Below are 20,865 nucleotides of genomic sequence, written 5' to 3' on the forward strand. Positions count from 1 at the left end.
GACATGTAGGAGGTATTTTGATTAGAAATTTAAGCTTGAAGCTTAGATTTGGTTCAGTTTCTCCACCAAACAGCTCACCACAGATGAGTACTTCAAGGAAAAGTCAAAATCCAGCGATTCTTTCTGTTTTTACAGTTTCTGGCTGGTGGAAATTTAGCTATTTTTAAAAATGGAACAAACCTGCTTGCAGGTTTTGGTGTTCAGGAAGTTAAAGTAATCTATTATATGAGAAAAAAACACGTCTGCTGTCTGCAAGTGGCACCCGATTTACAACACTGATATTTTACAGATTTTTTGATGATTTACTCTTGGCATCCTAAGTCCTATAAAACAGAAAAAAGCAATTTTCTCCAGTTGTGTTTCGTGTCTGGCAGTTTGTGTAAGGAACGACTGCTTTTTCCAGACTCGGACAGATTGATTCAGTCGATCCTTCTTTTCCTCGCATTCAGCTTGCTGCTGAGTGTCTCCTCTCAAATAACCACGCTCGCTCTCTCTTGGTGCCTGTAGATTCTGTTCCAGAGTAATGCTTCCTTGATAGTGTTTTGGCTCATTGGCTTCGTGCGTGTCGCTGCTCTGTTGAATCTCACTTAAGAACCGAAGCAGAAAAAGGAACTCTTCAAATTGTCCAGTTACATTTGTCTACTGTGTTCATTGTCCCTTTGTGGTGAATGATCATTCATCTGCTGTGTTTAAAGTTGTGGCAAGTTTTTAGGTGGGCCAAGCTGATGTCTTGTTTTCCTAGTGCAGCTTTACAGACTTTTTTCCAGAACATTGCCCAGAATTCGCGGGCGGTGCCAATCTGAAAGGTTTTGTGACCACAATTCTTCCTCGTGGTTGTCATATTGATCTGCCCACAGGCTCTGCTCCAGGTACAGTCATCATGTACGTTCTCCCACTGGACCAAGAAAGGTAGAGAAGGACAAATACTGAACACAAAGAAGCTCTTTCAACTATTGGTTTCTTTTCTTTCCAACAAAAAAATGTACCCCTTGCACAAAAAGCAAAGTTCTTGTATTATTATCTTGCTCAAGCTCCTTAGCTAATTTCCTATTCATGTCTCCCATTCTAAGGCCCACTACACTCACGCCTCTTACATCATTATCACTCAAATGCTGTTGGATTTGCAGCACTTTAGAGCAGCAATTTCACTCTGTCAAAGCATTGTTCTCATTCACGTCTGCCAGTGGCAGCATTCAAATCAATGTACCTGAGTTTAGGAGGCACTGCAAGATGAAGTATTCCTGTCACAGCTGCTGTTGTACCCTCCTCATCTTCTGTCCTCCCATGTGTCCTCCTGTCTCCAGCTTTGATCTGTCTCTAACATAGGCTTGGATTTAAAAGAAAGGTAGACTACTTCTGTGTTGTGGCTCGTGCTCGCTTTCATTTCTAGTATACCTGACCTTAAAAGTGTCAGCTTCCACCACAGTATGTCTCTGTATCCCCTTAAAACTGAAAGATGAGGCCACACAAGTGCTGCAGGGATGAAGAGCACACTCACCTAGCGAGGGATCAGCAGGCCCTGCGACATGGCGCATAGGATATTGGGGCATCTGATGAATTTTAATGTGTTTTCTCGCTGGCAGAAGACAAACAGTTGCTGGAAACAATGTACCATGGAAGGACAAGTTGCCCTAAGTGGAGAAAAATCTTTGAATAAGTTGGAAGAAGACAAATGGATCATATAAGACATCCATACTGGTGATAAATTTACCTTTGATGTATTCATGGACTAGTCTTTTAACCATTTCTCTTGTGGAAATTCCCCAAAAACTGAGGCTCTAATCTCTAACTCCGATTCTCTACCTTTAACCCACTAACACAAACTGAAATAGAGGCCGAGTCGAACTTCTGCTGCTGTATTTTTGGTGACATTTGGATTACACATGGGTTAAAAACACAAAACCTCCTGACGCATGTCACTGATTTTATGATATCAGCGGTACTTCCTCACTTTGCAATATTAATGCAAACACAGCTAAAAAGTAGCTTCCTACCTCGTTGAATCACTCTGTGCTGCACGCTATTTTCACTGTGAGTCAAACCGGCAAAAAATAGCTTCCTGGCTTTTAGTCTTTTCTTAGTATAAGTGGGGGTGAATGTTAAGCGGTTAAAGTGTTGAGCAGTATGTATAGACGCAGAAATCTGCATGAAAGACTTATTTTCGGTTTAATGGACTTCTTGAATGCCTTTACTGTAGATTCTTGGGAAATCTAAATCACTACGTATAATAAAGTACTGTATCTTACTGGAAAAAACGAGCTCTTAAATCTCGCATCCAAGAGTAAATGATGCCCAAAGTGCTCAAAGGTCACAAGTATCCAGCCAAGCCTTTGAGTCATTATTCTGTGTTTTTATTATTTTGAAATTAGACATACTGAACGCTCCACCGATGCGGAGACATAACTTGCATCGTAACTAATTTTTCACATGTGTGACTGGATCTCACGTCCTCAGTTGCTCCAATATGGAAGTATTTATGAGAGGAGTGACTACGGATTAGGATTTAGCGGCATGGCATTCAGTCAGAGAGCTCATGCTAGGGATCTGCACTGTATATTACTGATATCGCTCTGAGTTTATTTTGGCTACTGTTATGCCATCTCTCTATGCAGACCTGGAAAACCTGTAGGAAGTTGATTTTTTTTTTTTCTGCAGAGGATAAAGAAACTTGGAATAAGAGCTTTAGAAATGTTGGCTTTCCTATGAATAACATGACCTCGGGGGAAAGTCGGTCTGTTTTGATGGATATTGTGAGATGAACGGAACAGTGACTTTACATCGTTTCACTGTTATGAAGTTTGTCTAAAAGTGAAGACCTACAGCCACATGTGCAAATCTACAGAAGAAGTTGAGTTTATCTGTGCAGTTCAAACATTCAGCCACACAGGAAGGAAACTTTTGGTTTCAATTTGACTGTTTTGTATCTGTGTTTTGTCAGAAGACTTAATATGCTTTTGATTTGTCTGTTAATGCGATTCACATGGACTTTTGTAAGGACTTACACCGCCGTTCAAAAGTTTGGGGTCACCCAGACAATTTCCTGTTTTCCATGAAAACTCACACTTCATTTCATGTGCTACCATAACGGCACAAGGGTTTTCTAAACATCCATTAGCCTTTCAACACCATTAGCTAACACGATGTAGCATTAGAACACAGGAGTGATGGTTGCTGGAAATGTTCCTCTGTACCCCTATGGAGATATTCCATTAAAAATTAGCTGTTTCCAGCTAGAATAGTCATTTAGCACATTAACAATTTTCAAAAATAAGGACATTCCTAAGTGACCTCAAACTTTTGAACAGTAGTGTATTTCAGCTGATTACCCATATTTATGACCAGTAATGTGTCTTCTATATTATTTCTGTAAGACACATCAAACTAACTGTGTGTCTGTGTGCTTCTTTTGTTTCAGGTGGATCTCATGAAGAACATCAGTAATATCCCTCAGCCTTTCCTCTACACACGACATGTTCACTTTCTCAACTTTACCAGGTGAAGTAGCACAGCAACACACATTAATGCCCAACAACAGTATGTTTATTGACCCATATATGCACTTCTTAACTTCACATTCTTATATGTCAGGTTCAGGATAGAGGAGCCTGTCTATATCAACATAATCCGAGACCCCATCAACCGGTTCCTCTCCAACTATTTCTTCCGTCGCTTCGGTGACTGGAGGGGCGAGCAGAACCACCTCATCCGAACTCCAGGGATGAAAGATGATGAAAGATACCTGGTGAGGGCTTTGTTTTTTGTGCACTAGTTTATTATTGTTTCTGGCTTTTCAAAAGCAATGTGCTTTATTCGTGTTGTTATGCTTTTGTTGTTGTGTGTCGTGTGGTTTGGGCTTGCATTAGTTAGAGCCAATTTATTGTACCCTTCTTTCTATTTAGAGCTGTGCATCTTTTTTTTTCTCTATAACACAGTCAGATCTCAGAGTAAGAGAAATAATGATGTGTCATTGCCAATTTAATAAGCCCACCTGATGAATAGATTTGCTTCATTTCTTCAAAAGTGAACAAAAATTTGAACCTGACCCTCTGATCCCCAAGCAGTTTCAGGACGTTCTCAGCTCCTGTCAATTTTTTTTCTTCAAAGTGGGCTAATTTTTCACTCAAAAAAATCTGTTTTTGTGCAGTACAACAAAGTTATAATGCCCAAGACAAATGAGATGTTTGTCATGCTACTCTGCACATGAACTCTAGAAAGATACACTGCCCATCCAAAAAATATCTCGCACCTTAGTATTTCATTGGACCACCTTTAGCTCTGAGAATGACTCTCATTTGCCGTGGCATCATTTCGATAAGCTTTTGCAATGTCACAGCATTTATTTCTGTCCAGAGTTGCATTCATTTTCTGCCAAGATCTTATATTGATGATGGGAGAGTTGGACCGCTGCGCAGTCTTCTCCAGCACATCCCAAAGATTATCAATGGGGCTGAGATCTAGATTCTGTGGAGGCCAATCTATGTGTAAAAATGAAGTCTCATGCTCCCTGATCCACTCATTCACAATGTGAACCCCATGAATCCTGGCATTGTCATGTTGGAACATGAACATGCCATCAGGGAAGAAAAACTCCACTGATGGAAAGACCTGGTATTTTTTGGCATACACGGGGTCCTCAACTTACGTCAGAGTTCCGTTCCCACAGTGCAACATTAGTCAATTTTCCCTATAAGTCTGGACTCACATGACGTGCATCACGATATTGATCAGTTCTTTGGAAAAGTCATGAATACTGTATGTGACGTACAACCGGCGAATGTAGACAAAGCTGTTTTCCTCTTATATGCTCACCAAGTAGTTCCACGCAGTGTAACCAGTTCCGACATAACGACGAAACGCCGTAAGATGTCATGAACTGAGAACCCCCTGTCCTTAAGTAGTCAACTGACCTCATTCTTTGGGAGCATAACGTTCCTCAACCTGGACCTGATCAACCCCAGATCATAGCAATGCCCCCACAGGCTTGTAGGGACTAGTCATGATGAGTGCATCACTTCATCTCTCTTCTTACCCTGATGAGCCCATCACTTTGGAACAGGATAAATCTGGACTCCTCAGACCACATTTGCTCCTCAAAGATGATGGTTCTCCTCTATTCTTCTAAGTTTTAATAATTCGTTGGACGGTTCTTAACCTGATTTTATTAGTTTCATAAATCTCCTTAGTTGTTTTCTTTGCTTGATGCAGGCCAATAATTTGATCCTTCTGAGACAGACTAACATCCTTTCCATGACCACAGGAGATGTCTTCCAGCATGGTTGTTATAGAAATAAGAAGCTCCTCAGTGCATCAGCTAGGGTTAAATAAGCTGTTGCAGTTGAAACATATTCATCACTGCAGTAATTAACCAATGGAAGGCTCTTACCTATTTGCTTAGTTAAATCCAGGTGGTGACTTTTTTGGGGGACAGGCAGTGCATTTCACCACGCTGAATGTGTCTTCTAACAACATGCGGGAAACTTGTTCCTCTGTATGCTGTTCTTGAGCTGTGCTGCATTTATGTTGTTGATTAAGTGTGTTTGATTTCTTTGTCTTCCCTATACTTTCCTCTGTTTACATTTAGGTTTTAAGACTGCCTGCAGTTCAACTTAGTTCATTCGGGTCAAGGATTTTTTGTCACGCCACGATCAGGAACAGATGAGTTACTGATGGCTTTTTGGCTACGCTGAGGAGGGAAGTTTTTTTTTTTTTTTTTTTTACAGATTCTAGTTCATTAAATCTGCTTGTATTTGGTACATTTTACAATCAGACATATAGAATAAAACTATTTTTGATGAAATGTGATATTTTAAACTTAGATTATTTTCCTGATTGAACCACATGTCACACAAAATTCATTCAAAGACCATCAAAAAATGGAAAATGTAACAAATTTTTGAGTTTTTGCAGTTTTTCAATGTATTTATTAAACCACCAGCAGGTTTGGGGGGGTGAACAGTTTGATGTTCACTCAATGTTTCCATTCAAATAAAAACAGACAAATGTTGAAGATTGAAAAAAGATCCCAGCTCTTCACAGATATGCAGCACTCGTAACTGCAGCTATCAACTGTGGCTGATAAGAAGGCACCGCATTTGGTTCCCGTGTGATCCCAAGAGTAGCAGCGCTCACTGTAACAAACCTCATAACAATATTATTTAATGAGTCAAACAAATACTGAATCTTTTGGCCTCCCTCCCCTCGGTCTGCCTTTCATCTCTGTCCCAGTGCCCACAAACCCATTTACTCTCATATCGACATCGGCTGAATCAATGCCACAGATGCTTATGGGTTGAAATACTAATGTGTTTGCAATATTTGACATAGCTGCACATTTTGTGTGTGTGTGAGTCATTGGCTTGCCTTGCCAGTAACAATCTGCATCGTTTTGGTTCTAGGCCAGCTGGTTTCATAACCCGATGGTCGGTTGAGACAGGAACTAAGATGTTGTGCACTAATGTCTTCTTCTGCTATGCCTTTTACTGTAATTACAGAGGCATGTACAGTATGGAATGTCATAGATTATCAGTCATACCGAATGTTATAAATACACTGTATGATCCTCCATGAGAGATCTCAACAAGAAAACAATCCCACTGACATGAACGTATCCTGCGATGCTCAGCTGCTTATTTTCTTTTGTATCTGTTTGTTGTTATCTCGAGACCAAATTAAACTTCCCTAAATTCTAAAATACAAGCAATATATCAAAACCACACTCTGCTCCCTTTGAAGACGCGCCATATGTGGGGTTGCCGGAGGGAGGACGGCAAATTGTAAGGCCATGGCAGCCTGATGCTAACCCAATATTTAAATCTGATTATAATTCCAATTAGAGGCCCGATATACCACATCAGAAACTCAGTATCCTACATCTGTCTTGCAGAGCTGTTTATCCCCCGTAGCACCAGACTGAAGGCAACTCCTTTTAATATTTTACAGTATACCATTGGGATGCTTGCTTTAATTTTCAAGCTTTTTCATATTTTTTGATCTCTGTGTGCATCTTTACACGGAGGAGGAGCTACCTAAACACAGACTGAGTTGTTAGCAGTGAAGTGATGGATCTAATGTAGAACTGGAATTCCCCTGAAGAAAGACAAACAACCACATATGAGGTTTTAGGGGGCAAGAATGAAAAAAAAAACGAGGATATTTTCTGCCAAAAACAAGAGGTCAGAACATCGATAATTGTTCAGGATTTAATGGCAAATCATATCCAGACGCAAACACAGGTAACACCTCAGCCTTTCCTCCTACAGTCCTCCGTTCTGTCAGAGGCTGGGAGAGCTCAGAGGACTTTCTGAGCGCCTAACAAGACGAGTGAATGTCACTCTGGCTTGAGTCTGACTGGGTGTAATTAAGTATTGCACTGCTTCCCCTGGAGATTTGGACCATGTGAGTTGAGTTATTAAAAGTATGCAGACCACAGGGGCCCTTTGCTACGGTTAAAGGGAAGGAGGAGGCTGTTCTGCTGATTTACCTGTGTGTGCGCATGTATGTGTGTGTGTGTGTGTGTGTGTGTGTGTGTGTGTGTGTGTGTGTGTGTGTGTGTGTGTGTGTGTGTGTGTGTGTGTGTGTGTGTGTGTGTGTGTGTGTGTGTGTGTGTGTGTGTGTGTGTGTGTGTGTGTGCTCATATGCTGCTATGCTTATGGGGACCAACTAGCCTACAAGTTGTGTAAAACAGTCTTTTTTTGCATTTGAAGTAGTAACATTTTTTTGTTGTTCAAGGCAAGTTTTGAATATTAGAAGTGTATCAGTGTACTGTGAGGCTTACCCTCCTCTCCATCCCTTTTTATTCACTTTAACACCCTCAAGCAGGGGTGTCAAACAAGCGGCCTGGGGGCCAAAACCGGCCCGCCAGAGGGTCCAATCCAGCCCGACTTTGTAAAGTGTAAAAATTACAGAGAAGATATTAACTGCAACTATAAATTTAAAATAATTTCTAAACCATGACAAACTGTTTTGATCATAAAGTAAAATACAATACTGTCATTTTGTGTTTCATTTTTGTAATATTTTGTCTTGTTTTTGTCTGACTTTTGTTGTCTGTCACTTGTTTTTGTCGTTTTATTTCTCACTTTTGTAGTTTTGTGTTTCTTTTTGGTCTCGCTTGTGTTGTGTGTCTATTTTTTGTGGTTTTGTTTCTCGCTTTTGTCATTTTTTGCCTCTTTTTTGTTTTGTTTCATGACATTTGTCTCATTTTGTGTCTCACCTTTGTTGCTTTGTGGCTCATTTTGGTCATATTTTCTTTTGTTTTTGTTGCCTTTGGTCTGATTTTGTAATTTTAATCAAAAAGTAAAATACTATATCATTCAGTTCCAGATGCTAAGGATACAGATGGCTAAATGTTTTTTGCTTTTGTAGACACACTTTGATCTCTAAGTTGTAATGTGTCAATGATAAACTGAAGCATAACATTGTTGAAATTGAATTTATTTTTCTTAAGAAATTTCAGGTTGTTCATGATGTAAAAGGATAGTTCCTTAAATGTGAACATTTTCAGAACATACTTTATTTGCACTAAAACAAAGGAAAATTTTATTATGTTGTGATTTTACAGGTCCAGCCCAGTTGAGATCAAATAGTGCTCAATGTGGAACCTGCACTAAAATGAATTTGACTCCCCTGCCCCAAAAGTATCTGTGACTGAGATATTGATGCATAAAAACTACATGTTACGTTATTGGATGCCTTAGACGAGAAATATTTTCAGTTCTTGTTTTGCCTTGCTGAGCTTTCTTCTTTTATTGTGTTACATTGCTGCTCTTGGTACTATTTCTTTTCCCTGACTATGCTTGATGGCAACAAAAGCAAACTAGCTTCCCTAATCAGCAAAAACAGCTTGCAGTAATGTGCTAAATCATATCCATCAACAGAGGATGCGTGAACGCGCTGATTGAGCATCTGTATGATGTTTTCAGCTACTGAAAGCTGTCTAGTCTGCAAGTCTCCACTAGTACGCCACTGGAAATTCATGAATAAGGTCACGGCCATTATTAAACTGATGTGTAAATATTCACTACATTTACCGTCTGAACTCCAAGCAGGTACACAAACCATGTCTAGAGGTAGAGAATACTCTAAAAAGTCTTTAATGCAGCATATTAAAGTTATAATGCCATGAATTCTCCAAAGAAAAAACAAAAAGTTGGATTTCTTTAATTGCTTCCTTTACAGAAAATTAAAAATCCTGCAATAATGTACAACATTTTTCTAATTTCCCACGTGTTACCAGTAAACGCTGCCTGCAGCTCATCCCAGTTTAGCTGAAAAGTCTCAGAATTTTTGTCACGTAACTGTTGGTTCTAACTAAGTCACCAAAATATTTCTGGTTGAAGGTAAGATTGCAGAATTATTTGTCTTTTGCAGAATCTAGTTAGAGTGAAGACTGTATTTTTGGCTAATTTTTAAAATGAGACATGTAGAGTAAAATGAATTTGCTTTTTAATTTGCTCATGGTTAAGGCCCCCGATTAAATGGCGCATAAGAGATGAGTAGTTTAACATCCATTACACAGTTCAAAGACCACCAATTCTCTCTGTTTATATATGCTCAGGCTCTGATAAATGCTGTAGTTCTGGTGATTTAAAAGAAAAAATAACGTCTCTTAAATCTGCTAGCTAGATTTGGGGTTCACATGTTGAACATGCCAAAAAAGGGCTTAAATTTGGGATTCATCTCAGATTGAGATTTAGGTTTAGGGTTAAGGATTAAGCTTTAATGCCAAGTAGCTGGTTAAGGGAGTCAAGCCTTCAGCTGTCGTGTGTCAGTGTGTTGGAAGCAGTTGTCCACATATTTATATGGGAGGTTGGGGAGGATTAGGGAGTGGGAGTCCAGCAGACAGATCAGCAACTGCCTTCCCAGCATCGATTATCAGGAGACACCAGTTATCTGAGCTTTCGTGGCTGATGTTTTGTGGAGTTTGTAACTATCCTCATAAGCATAGCATCTTAAAGAGCCAGCATGAGCGCCCGCTATGTCAGCAGTGGGAGTTCGGAGTAGTCGTGGCTGGATCCCCTGCCTGGTGTGCATTAGCCCTGCTCGCCCTGCGCTGGCTGTATGCGAGAGGTGTCAATGAAAGAACACTGTCAGTTTGCTCGCCGGGGTTGAAGGGAACCTGATGCACGTGTTGCCGAGACATTCCTGTGGTCGGCTAGGATTTTCCGTCAGTCCCCACACCTCTTTTTACACACACACACACACACACACACACACACACACACACACACACACACACACACACACACACACACACAACACTATACAAAGGCATGCGCTGGTCAGTTGGACTCAAACTTCGGCACACAAATGGAACCGAGCATGTGCAGGGACTGCCAACTGGGACTTTAATTATTCAATTTAGGCGGGATTTAAAATTCCATCTCTTTCTTCATTGATCTGGTTTCATGTATATTTTATGGAGCTATATGTGTGTATTTAAGTAGTTTTGGAGGCAGTTGACAGTGATTAATCAGCCTCTGCCTCGCCACTAAGTATGTCTGTACCAGTGTTCACACACACTTCAAGATTCCTGTAAACACAAGTAGAATATACACAACTGACACGTCCGGTTCATCAGGACCCAGTGAAAGTTACCACCTTACTGCAGTTGTCCTTTTTTAGAATCTTTCATTGTTGTTTTGGTGTTATGGACCATAAATACAAGTTTTTCTCCCTTTACCTCCCTTATCAGCAAAGTTTGCAGTTGTTTTAATGAAAATCTTCACAAAATTATTGTGCATTCACTGCTGAGCAACTCACAGTATATCTTTGACAATGAAGTAACAGATTAACCCTCTGAACAACCAAAGCGCCTCGGCAAGTTTTAAAGGTGCGTTATCTTAAGCAATATAGGCATCATTTAGCAGAGCAAGAAACTGTAAAAACTGAAAAAATCCATGGACTTTTTAACATTTTGACGGTCACTAAACTACCCATCTATGATATGCCGTTTTGTTGAAAAAATTTGACTCTATCTAAGCTTAAAATCATGATATTTTAGCAAAATCACTTTATTCTACATGTCTTATTTAAGAGGTTAAGACCGAAAACATGAAAAAAATATATGGTTTTTGGTGCAACCAGGAAGTCATTTGTGATTCAGCTGCCTCCAACCATAACATGTCATAATTTCACAATTTTTGGCTAACCTTGATTGAACTGCAGGCTGTGTTTTCACAGTGTTTATATAGATCAACTTTTTATGACATTTGGTAAAAACATAAAACCTAAAAAAGATATTGTTTTGGTTGCAAAAGGGAAGTCATTAGTGTTTCAGCTGCATCCAACCATAACATGACATAAATTCACAATTTCTCACTGAACTAGATTGAACTGCAGGCTGTGTTTTTCATGAATTTCATTTTTGAGTTCTCTCTACTGCTAGCTTTGCTGTTTCCATAGCGGTGCAGGGCTTTATGTGACAGGAGCTAAGAAACGGCCACAAACTGTTTGAGCTTCAAAGGGTTTAAAAGTGAACTTATGTAAATGCTGTTGTTTGCAGCTTGTTTCCGCTGCCCCCAGGAGTTTATTGTACATTTAAATGCAATTTGACCCACGTGTACTACTCCCATGCTCCTTGGTTGAAAACTGATTCAAACTGTCCCACGGGAAAAGTGTACGTCATCAATTACTCTTGATTTAATTCCCGTCTACGTTCCATTCATGGGAACGGCAGAGCATTGTAGAGATTAGTGCCCATTTTGCTACAGTTTCTGTGACTGCTCAGTTGGCCTAATCCACAGTGAGAATAGGAACAATAAGCCAGAGTGTGCATACAGGAGCTCGGCATGAAATACTAATGGGCTGTTCTAAAAGAGAGGGCTATTGTCCATCCGTGAGTGTGCGTACTTGATTGTGCGTAGTTGTATATAAATGAGTTGTGGCTGGATTCCCAGAGGTCCCTTAAGTGTTGAGGGTCCTACTTGAGGAGGAGGGACTTCCTGGAAATAGAACGTGTGTCAGTAAATGCTATCAATTCTATCAATGTGTGTGACTTCCGGGACACATTTCTCTGTTATCTGACTCCCACTTTCTGTGTTTCTGATGTGGTTCATAGTGTTTTCCGTTGTGGGCTTTAACTTCGAGTTAGTTCAGCTGTGACTTGAGTTTGTAACGCAGAACATACAGCTGCAATCTTTGCTTTTTATTGCCTCTGTTAGTAAGAAGGTGCACCCATAATTTCAAACACTTGATATGCTTACGTTGTCATTCCTTTTTATAATGAAACACAAGATTCATAAATAAAAGCAGAGCAAACTTTCCATGAGTCCGGACACGACTTGTGCACTAACAATGGCACAATGCTGAACTCTTTGCTGAAGGTTCCTCTGGGGTTTTGTCGTGGGTTCTTTGAAGACGTTTCCAGTGGTTTGCTTCACTGATCACCAATAAGTCCTGTTCCCAGTGCGTGGTGCGGCCAGCTGAGAGAAGCCAGTCATAAAGTTCAAACAAACCCTGCAGCCGCTTGGTGAATCAGAGACTCAATTGTACCACAGCGCTCAGCTGCGAGAAAAAATAACCGAGCAAGTGAATAATTTATGTCGTCCCGGCTTATGTCTGTAGATTTCTATGCAGGCCTTCACACTCGTCCTGTCGCTGCTGCCTCGGCAGAGAGAAATCACTTGTGCCCAGATATGTAAATATCCATATTATGATGTAGTTCAGTTTTCCTCTTCATGTGCAGCCCATTTACCTGATGTGTCACTTTGCCTTCCGTATTGTAAATTTGCTTTTGTTATTCCAGTCATACATCTGCTGCATTTCTGTCTTTGTCGCAGAGGAATCCCACTTCTGTTTCTTGCCTTGTTTTACATGTTAATGAGCTTTTTTCCGATCTTGAAGGAAATGTGTGTATTTGGGGCGATTTGAATAAAAGAGATGATCTGGCAGTCCATGTTTGCTGCTTCAGATGGAAGAAAACACATTAAAATGATCTTTACGTCACACTTCCATGTGCAAAAAGGCTAATTAAAACTATAACCGTGACATGTTTGCTCCCCTGTCAGTGTTTGTTTTCTCAGGGTCGGTCACCTGGTTTCCCCCCGGTGTTCGCCTGTAGGCCCCTCACGTCACACCCTAAGCAGCATATCGTGTCCTCTGGGAAGGTCTGGGCCTCTGGTCCTGTCTGACTCAACTTAATCTCCGTGATGGACCATGGCGGCCTCAGTGTTGGCTTTGACAAATTGCTCTGTTTAGATCAGCCGTTACAAACGTATCGGGGGCATAAATCTAAAGGGCAAGCTTTGACGTAATCATTGCACTCTCAGTTTGCTTTTACTTTTAGATCTCTTTTAATGCAACGGGCCTTTTAGCGCCTTTTGCTTCATACATGTGGCGTATCTGTGTGTTCCTGAGTGTGTTTTCGTTGCTTGGGACGTGTCGCCGTTCATAAGGCTTACGTCACCTGACATGGATTTGACTGCTGGTTCCACAGCACTCAGCTGGTTGGCCGGCTTCACTCCTGCATGTGTGTTTTTAATCTGTCTCCCCCCTCTCTTTTTATTACTTAATGGCTGCCACATTCAGACGAGGGGTGTTTTAAAGTTCACAACTCCGCTCTGATCACTTTCTCGTCCTAATCATGAAATTCTTTGCATTTCTTCAAGTTCATTTGCAGCTACATTCTCTTATTCGGTATCTCGGCCCAAGAGCAGCTGAGGTGAAGGGACGTAGCTTATCTTTGTACACAGGATGTTGTTTGGCAAAGCACTCAGGCTTCTCAAATGATGACTATCAAGCCATGCGGGTTCAGACCAGTGCGAGTAAAGGGTTCCCTCTAGTGGCAGAAACGAGGCATTGTAATTCTGTTACTGCACCACACTCAACAGGTTTGGTTTGTGTTTCTCTGCTTTCAGGATATCAATGTGTGCATTCTAGAGAATTACCCTGAGTGCTCCAACCCCAGAGTCTTCTACATCATTCCCTATTTCTGTGGACAGCATCCTCAGTGCAGGTACGTAAAGAGCTTTTACGCATTTGCATGTCAAAAGCATTTTGCTATTTTAGATATTGGTCAGAAAAATGCCGATATTTCACATTCCCTGCCAAGAAAAACTGCCCTCTTTTCATTTTCTTTTATTCCCTTTATTTCCCACAGAGAGCCAGGAGTGTGGGCTTTGGAGAGGGCCAAACAGAATGTTCTGGAGAACTACCTCCTCGTGGGCATCTTGGAGGAGCTGGAGGACGTTCTCCTCCTGTTGGAGAGGCTCTTACCTCATTACTTTACTGGAGTACTCAACATCTACAAGAGCCCTGGTAAGTGCGCATTCCAAAAATTGCATTTAGTTTCCTTAAACGAGACAACAAAGAGAGTCTGCGGAGATGCCAGCAGCTTTTTGAGGCTGGATTTGCTCAGCTCACACCACTTGCTTGGTCTCCTTTGTGGTGCAGTGAATTGAATCAAATCTCCCCAACATCCAACTCATTTAAGAAAAAAAAAATTCCCAGACACACGCACTTGACGTGTCTTTTGAGGAAATCACTCAAATAGTCCCAGTGGTCACCAATTTGGATTTCATCATTATTTTATAGTTAAAAACTGGGTGAGATTTGGTCTGAATGTCCAAGTTCACCCTTTTGTCAAGCAGCTAAAATGTAGCGACAGCGTCAACATGTCTAAAAATTCTAACTTGTTGAGTCATTGTCATAATTTCTTCAATTGGCAAGTTGGAAAGGACATCATATTGATTGGTATTAGTATTGCACTGGTGAGCGAAATAGTGTTTACATGACGACGTAATTTCAACATGTGTAATGGGTCATGTAATGGTGCCAACAACAACATTCCAGGACGCTGTATTGGAGCAGCTGTAGACATTAATGTCAAATAAAAAGTTCTGCTTACCGCTCTAACATACGCACAATTACTCGGGGCTTACAGCCTAATCCATCTGTCTATCCAATAAACTAACATAAAGCCTGTGTTGTTCACAGTCCAACAGCTGGTTAGTTCTGTAGCTTGGAGCCTTTCAATGTAAGATCAATGTTAGGATCCCTGTTTGGACTATTATTTTTTCTTATATCTCCCCCTTGGTTGGTTGGTTGCCTCCAAAGTAGATAGGCTATTATTTGTACATTAGAGGATGAAAACCTTTACTATTGCAAACCTCAGTGACATAAATATGACGGTTCAGTCAGTGTCTTCAAATTGGCAGTGAAAATCTTTCACTTTTCTGTTCTGAATGCCTTTTCTCTGGTGACTGGTCATTTTTTTAAACATCTTTTTAACAGTACAACTACAAATGGCAACCTGTTGATTGCACCGGAGTTATAGATCATCAAACTCATTGTATTTTAGATTCAGATTCAGGTGTCATAAATCCATCTGACAGTAAAAATTTTAAACATTTCAGTCTGGATAAAGGCTACGGACCAACCAACAGATCATGTTGCTTTTCATAGAGCCTCACTGCAGTGTGACTAAACAACAACTGTAGTTTGGAGCTGACCTCTTGGTCTTTGTGTTTTTTCCTCTTTTCCCTGCAGACTACAGGAAAATGGGGAACATGACCGGCACAGTGCGCAAACACACCCCAACTCTGGAGGCCCTGCAGGTGCTCTACCACCGCATGCGCTACGAGTACGAGTTCTACAACTTCATCCGCGACCAGTTCCACCTTATGAAGAAAAAAATCGGCCTCAAGTCTGGCTCGCACCCTTCGGCCTACTCACCCGCTTTCCTACGAGAACTGGCCCTCCGAACCCCGGAGCCTCTGGATGAGGACGAGGACCTGGACACGGACCTGGAGGACGCCAACAGCTGGCTGGTCCACCCCTAAATGTGGCCACGAAACTAAAGTACAAAAATAAGTAAATAAAAATCTGTGTGGCTAGAGTTGGCTGAAGAAAGCTGGAGGCAGCCTGAGGGCAAAGAGGAGTGTTCCCCGTCTTTCGGCGAGAAAAGTGAGGCGTGCGCGGATCCTGACGCTCGTGTTTTCACGGGTTCTGTTTTCCATCTGCCATTGACTCCTACTGCAACAGGCTCAGCACTGAGGACTATAGGGTTGAGTAATTGGAAGGACAAAATGCTCTATTTAAAAAATCGAACAAGGACAATGGGAATTTATATTAAGCTCAATCTGCTTGACTGAAGTTTTGCTTTAATTTGAGCTTGTTTTAGGGTTCATGTAATAAAAAAGATAGAAATAATAACTCTATTTGCTATAATCTCCGGGAGAGATTAGTGCAAGATGTGGACAGCTTAATGGGAAATTTATTACATGTTGGATTGCTGGTGTGTTTACTGTAGGAGAATTCTTCAGAGACATCGGCCGAGAGAGAGGTTCATGCTTTATGAGAGTTAATATTCTAAAAAGCTGGATTGGGACATGGTATTCATGAATTTTTAAAAAAGTGCCATAAGCCTTGTATGTATATTCGTCGTCCAGGACTGTTGTAAGTGCCAAACCTCATTAAGAGTTCCGGTAACTGTGTGACAGGGACTTCTGTGCACAGTTGTTGGAGTTGTGACATAGTCAAGACAGTTGTTAGAGTATTGGTTTATAACGTTTTGATGAATTTGTAAACTGTTGTTAGGTATAAATGAGGGTTATACTGTAAGCACTCGATTATGAATTCAAAGAATTCCAACTATGTGTGCATGAATGATTGAGTTTAACCAAAAACCAGCAGTGTATTTTAGCATAGATTTATTATTTGGGGCAGGTCATTTTGTTAAAAGAAAATATAGCCTGGGCTAAGAGTCGAACACTAAAAGCATTTATGGAGCCTAATTTGTAATCCAAAGTTGAAAAGATTGAGCTTGCCAAATATCAGTGTTTCTACTGCGTTGCATTACAAAACTGTACGAAGACACTGCACTTTTTTTGTGAAGTGACATTTCCTGAACTTCTGCAGCAAAAGTGAGGGATTTGGTCACAACTGGATACTAATTTGCCTCTAATATCCGCTCGAGTTCTGTACTGTTGAAGGGCTTTTTTCCCTCTCAGACTATTATCATGAAAGTGTGTGACGTTCCACTAATCCCAGCCAAATTTAACTTCTATTTCCAGCAGCTACTCGGAGTGCATGTTTATATCATGTAGACAAAAAAAACAAACAAAATCATCCAGAGAATCGTAACCATAAGCTAACATGTGATCGTCACCTACATATTTCACTTTACCATCCTAATCTCCATATTGTCTGTACCTTTTTCATTGTTATGGTTTGTGTTCAGTGTTTCCTTTTTTTGCCAGTTTAATTTATTATTTTGTACTCATTTGCATTCCAGATAAAATTCTCAGGAAGGAAAACATTGTTTAATAACTTGATTTATTTGTATCTTTGGTTTCTGGTGGCTATGAAACGATTCTCGGCATTTTCAAGGATGTCTGGAATGGGTTTATATCAGCAGCTGAAAACTGGTAACTACAACTAATGCAGCCCGTCATTTTACAGTCTTCAAAATAAATGTCCTCTAACTATTGCAGCTAATGTCTCTGCTTCACTTGAGGGTGGTTTGTTGGTGAAAAATGTGTTGTCTTTTACCTTGTAACATTGTTCTAGCCACCAAAGCCAGAGTGCTACAGCCTGCATCAGCTTCAGCCTTCCTTAATTTCCCATGTTGCTATGCATGTCCAGTTTCATGGCAGTTCCCTGCTTCTGTCAGACCACGGTCCAGCAGGGTCAATCTGCTCTTATCACATTCACAGCTCTCTCTACCCTGCAGCAGCCTGTCCATCACGCCACCTCACTGTGACATATCTTCCTTCAGGCTTTCCAGCTTTTAAATGACCTTCCCGGCAGGACAACACTTCATATTCTACAATATATTAAAAACAAAATAACTTTTTTTTCTTTACTCTCAGCTGTCCTCATCTTAATCATGTGTCCTGAGTTTTAAAATGTTATGATTTGTGTTTTAGAGTGAATGTTCGAATGTTATGATTTGAGTTTTAGAGTGTTATGATTTGAATTGTTGAATGGAAGGTTATGATTCTAAAAACTGAAATCATAACATTGTAACATTCAAAGTTTGGTTAGTCAATACATTGCGAAATTCATTTATATTCAAATCATAACATTCAAAGATTCAAATCACAATGGTCTAAAACTCAAATTTCAGTCAGAGTATTCCAAAATTCGAATCATAACATTCTAAGATTTGAATTCTAACATTCTAAAGCCCAAATCACAACAGTGTAATATTCAAATCCCAACATTCAAAAATTCAAATCATACCAGTATAAAACGCAAATCAAAACATTCTAAAATTCCAATCATAACAGTCTAAACTTTGAATCATCACATTCTAAAATTTGAAGACTCAAATCATAACGTCCTGAAATTTTAGTCAGAACATTTTAATATTCAAATCATCACATTCAAAGATTCAAATCCTAATATTTTGAACTCAAATTGCAACATGGTAAAACTTGAATCATAACATTGTAGTATATGAATCATAGCATTCAAAGTTTTAAATCAAACCTGTGATAGACTCTCGTTCTAAAACATCTACGACTATATATATGAAGTAATGGGGCAAAGCAAGCATGTAAAAAGATATGAGTGGGTGTGTATATATGCATGCATCTTTGTTAGGTCTGCTGTTGGGACATATATCTGTCACATTGTGGAGACCTGCTTCCCCTTCAAGTCATTAAACTTAAAGGTGTTTTGCCAGCATTAACCAAAGGTTATGATGAAGGTAAAGGTTGGGATTAAGCAAGTAGTATTTATGACTAAAGTAAGTCTCCTCCTGGCAATGGAAGTCAATACAATGTCCTCTGAAATCATGAAAACACTGTGTATGAACTCATGCAAGAAGGAAAAAAAGCCAAGAAAATTACTATTTAGCAAAAGTTCTCAGTAATACAATAATCTATATGTTGGGTCTTTTTTACAGTAGAACTAAAGCTATAATCTACCGCTACTGAAGTCCAAATGTGAACTATACTTGTGAGGACCTTCACAATGTGTACCAAACTTTTCATGAAATTAATACTTATCTCAACCCTAACATCAACCCTAAAGCATTAAATGGCCATCCTAAAAAGTGAGTCACTTTCGAGATGAAGCTTAATTTAGCCTTCAAAAAAATACAAGTACACACACACACACATTGGAGGGGAATTATGGACACTTTGGTCCAGTTTCCTGTAAGAACCACACAATATTTCTGGCATCAGTATCATGACAGAACTGAAAGTTCAAGTAAAGTACAGTACTTTAATTTTTCCATCCACATGAGCACGCACATATATGCACTTGTCATCCAGCTGCAGTTTTCTGCTAAAAAAATGGAACAAAGAGGGGTTTTATGTGGCCGGAGGTGCAAAGGGACCAGCTCTCCACCAGCAAACAGGAAACTGTTCGCCAAATCTGCTCTGTACTCTCTGTATGTCAAAAATAAACTCTTTCCAAACACCAAAATTTCCCCATTTTGACAAAAAGGATGAGAAGAAGTAGGAAAGGGCTTTAAGGGAGCAGATGCATCCACCTATTATCTATACACCGCTTAATCTTCATTAGGGTCGCCGGGGGCTGGAGTCAATCCAGTTGACTTAGGGTGAAGGCAGGGGACACCTGGCCAGGTCACCAGTCTATCACAGGACTACATATAGAGACAATCACACTCACATGCACACCTATGGACCATTTGAGTTACCAATTAACCTCAGCATATTTTTGGACGTCGGAGGAAAAACCACGGGTGCACAGTGAGAACATACAAACTCCATGCAGAAAGATCCCAGGAAGGTCGGGATGCAAATAGGGGTTCTCCAAGCTGCAAGGCAAAAGTGCCAAGCGACCATACAGCCCGGAAGCAGATGTGCATAAACAAAATTTTTTACTGTAACAATAAAGAGGCCAACAACCTCAGTGTCAGCCATCTTACTTATTGTTCCATAATGAAATAAGAAAAGCACTCAGAGAGCGCAGTACTCTGCCAAGGCTGCTCAGTCATGAGATTTTATGATTGTTCCTCTGTAATTATTACTCCACCAAGGAATACAGTGGAGTTATGTGACGATCAGTATACATTTGTCAGTCTGTGTGCAACATTACTGAACAACGGACTAACGGATTTGGATGAAATTTTCAGGGAAGGTCAGAAATGACACAAGGACCAAGTGATTAGATTTTGGCAGTGATGCAGCTTATAGTCTGGATCTACGGATTTTCTTAGGATTTCCATATCTAAGCTTTTCCCAAAATGTTATGTTTAATTGTGCTAATGAAGAATTAGCTTAAATCAGGCCCACATATTTTTCTGGCAATTGGTTTTTCCGTTCTGAAATGGGTGTTGAAAAACAAACGAGTGGTTATTTGATTTTCATTTTAAAACACAAAAATAAAATTGAAATACAAGGTGTTTTTTCATGATAAAAAAGGGATATACGAAATTTTAAAAATGCTTTGATTTTCATAATCATATTCAGAATAACAAAAAAATACAATCAGGAAGAGACAGAAATGATGACAAAAATGGTCAGTTTTTTCATTTTCTGAGACCGGAAGTGGCCATCAGCAGGTGTGGAACCAAACAACAAGAAGATTCTGAGAGGGCAGAACCAAAGAGCTGTGATTGGTCAGACTGACTGAGAGCCAGAGAGCAGTGATTGGTCAGACCGTAGATTATATATAGAAGACAGGGCATTACCATATCTAGTCTTCTATGGTCGGCACGTCTGGTATCATCTCTGGCTGCTGTTGACCTTGTTTTTGGAGTAAAACACGGTATGGAGATAAATACTTCTAATCAGTAGTGTTGTTTTGTTGTACATTAAGTCAGCGACTTGTGAAGAGTTGTGTTTTGTCGTGTTTGAGCAGTTGGTCCGGACGCATTAGCTAGTTTTAGTATATTATCCAAAATGTCACAAAAATGTCATCGTTTAGTATGTCGTCCAAAATGTACCA

The 20,865-nt window shown here is 40.1% G+C and overlaps 1 protein-coding gene across 2 annotated transcripts in view; it reads left to right on the forward strand.

Moving 5' to 3' along the window:
* Window positions 1-17,431, forward strand: part of usta (uronyl 2-sulfotransferase a) — an 83,043-nt gene extending 65,612 nt beyond the window's left edge. For both annotated transcript variants that reach the window (XM_051960871.1, XM_022211966.2), the window contains 5 exons: window positions 3,416-3,495; window positions 3,589-3,742; window positions 13,857-13,954; window positions 14,099-14,256; window positions 15,487-17,431. In XM_051960871.1, the coding sequence (XP_051816831.1) occupies window positions 3,416-3,495; window positions 3,589-3,742; window positions 13,857-13,954; window positions 14,099-14,256; window positions 15,487-15,779 (783 nt within the window). In that variant the 3' untranslated portion in view covers window positions 15,780-17,431. The remainder of the gene's footprint in view (window positions 1-3,415; window positions 3,496-3,588; window positions 3,743-13,856; window positions 13,955-14,098; window positions 14,257-15,486) is intronic.
* Window positions 17,432-20,865: the final 3,434 nt, after the last annotated feature.

The sequence above is a fragment of the Acanthochromis polyacanthus genome, chromosome 16 (assembly GCF_021347895.1).
Source record: "Acanthochromis polyacanthus isolate Apoly-LR-REF ecotype Palm Island chromosome 16, KAUST_Apoly_ChrSc, whole genome shotgun sequence".
NCBI classification, from domain to species: domain Eukaryota; kingdom Metazoa; phylum Chordata; class Actinopteri; family Pomacentridae; genus Acanthochromis; species Acanthochromis polyacanthus.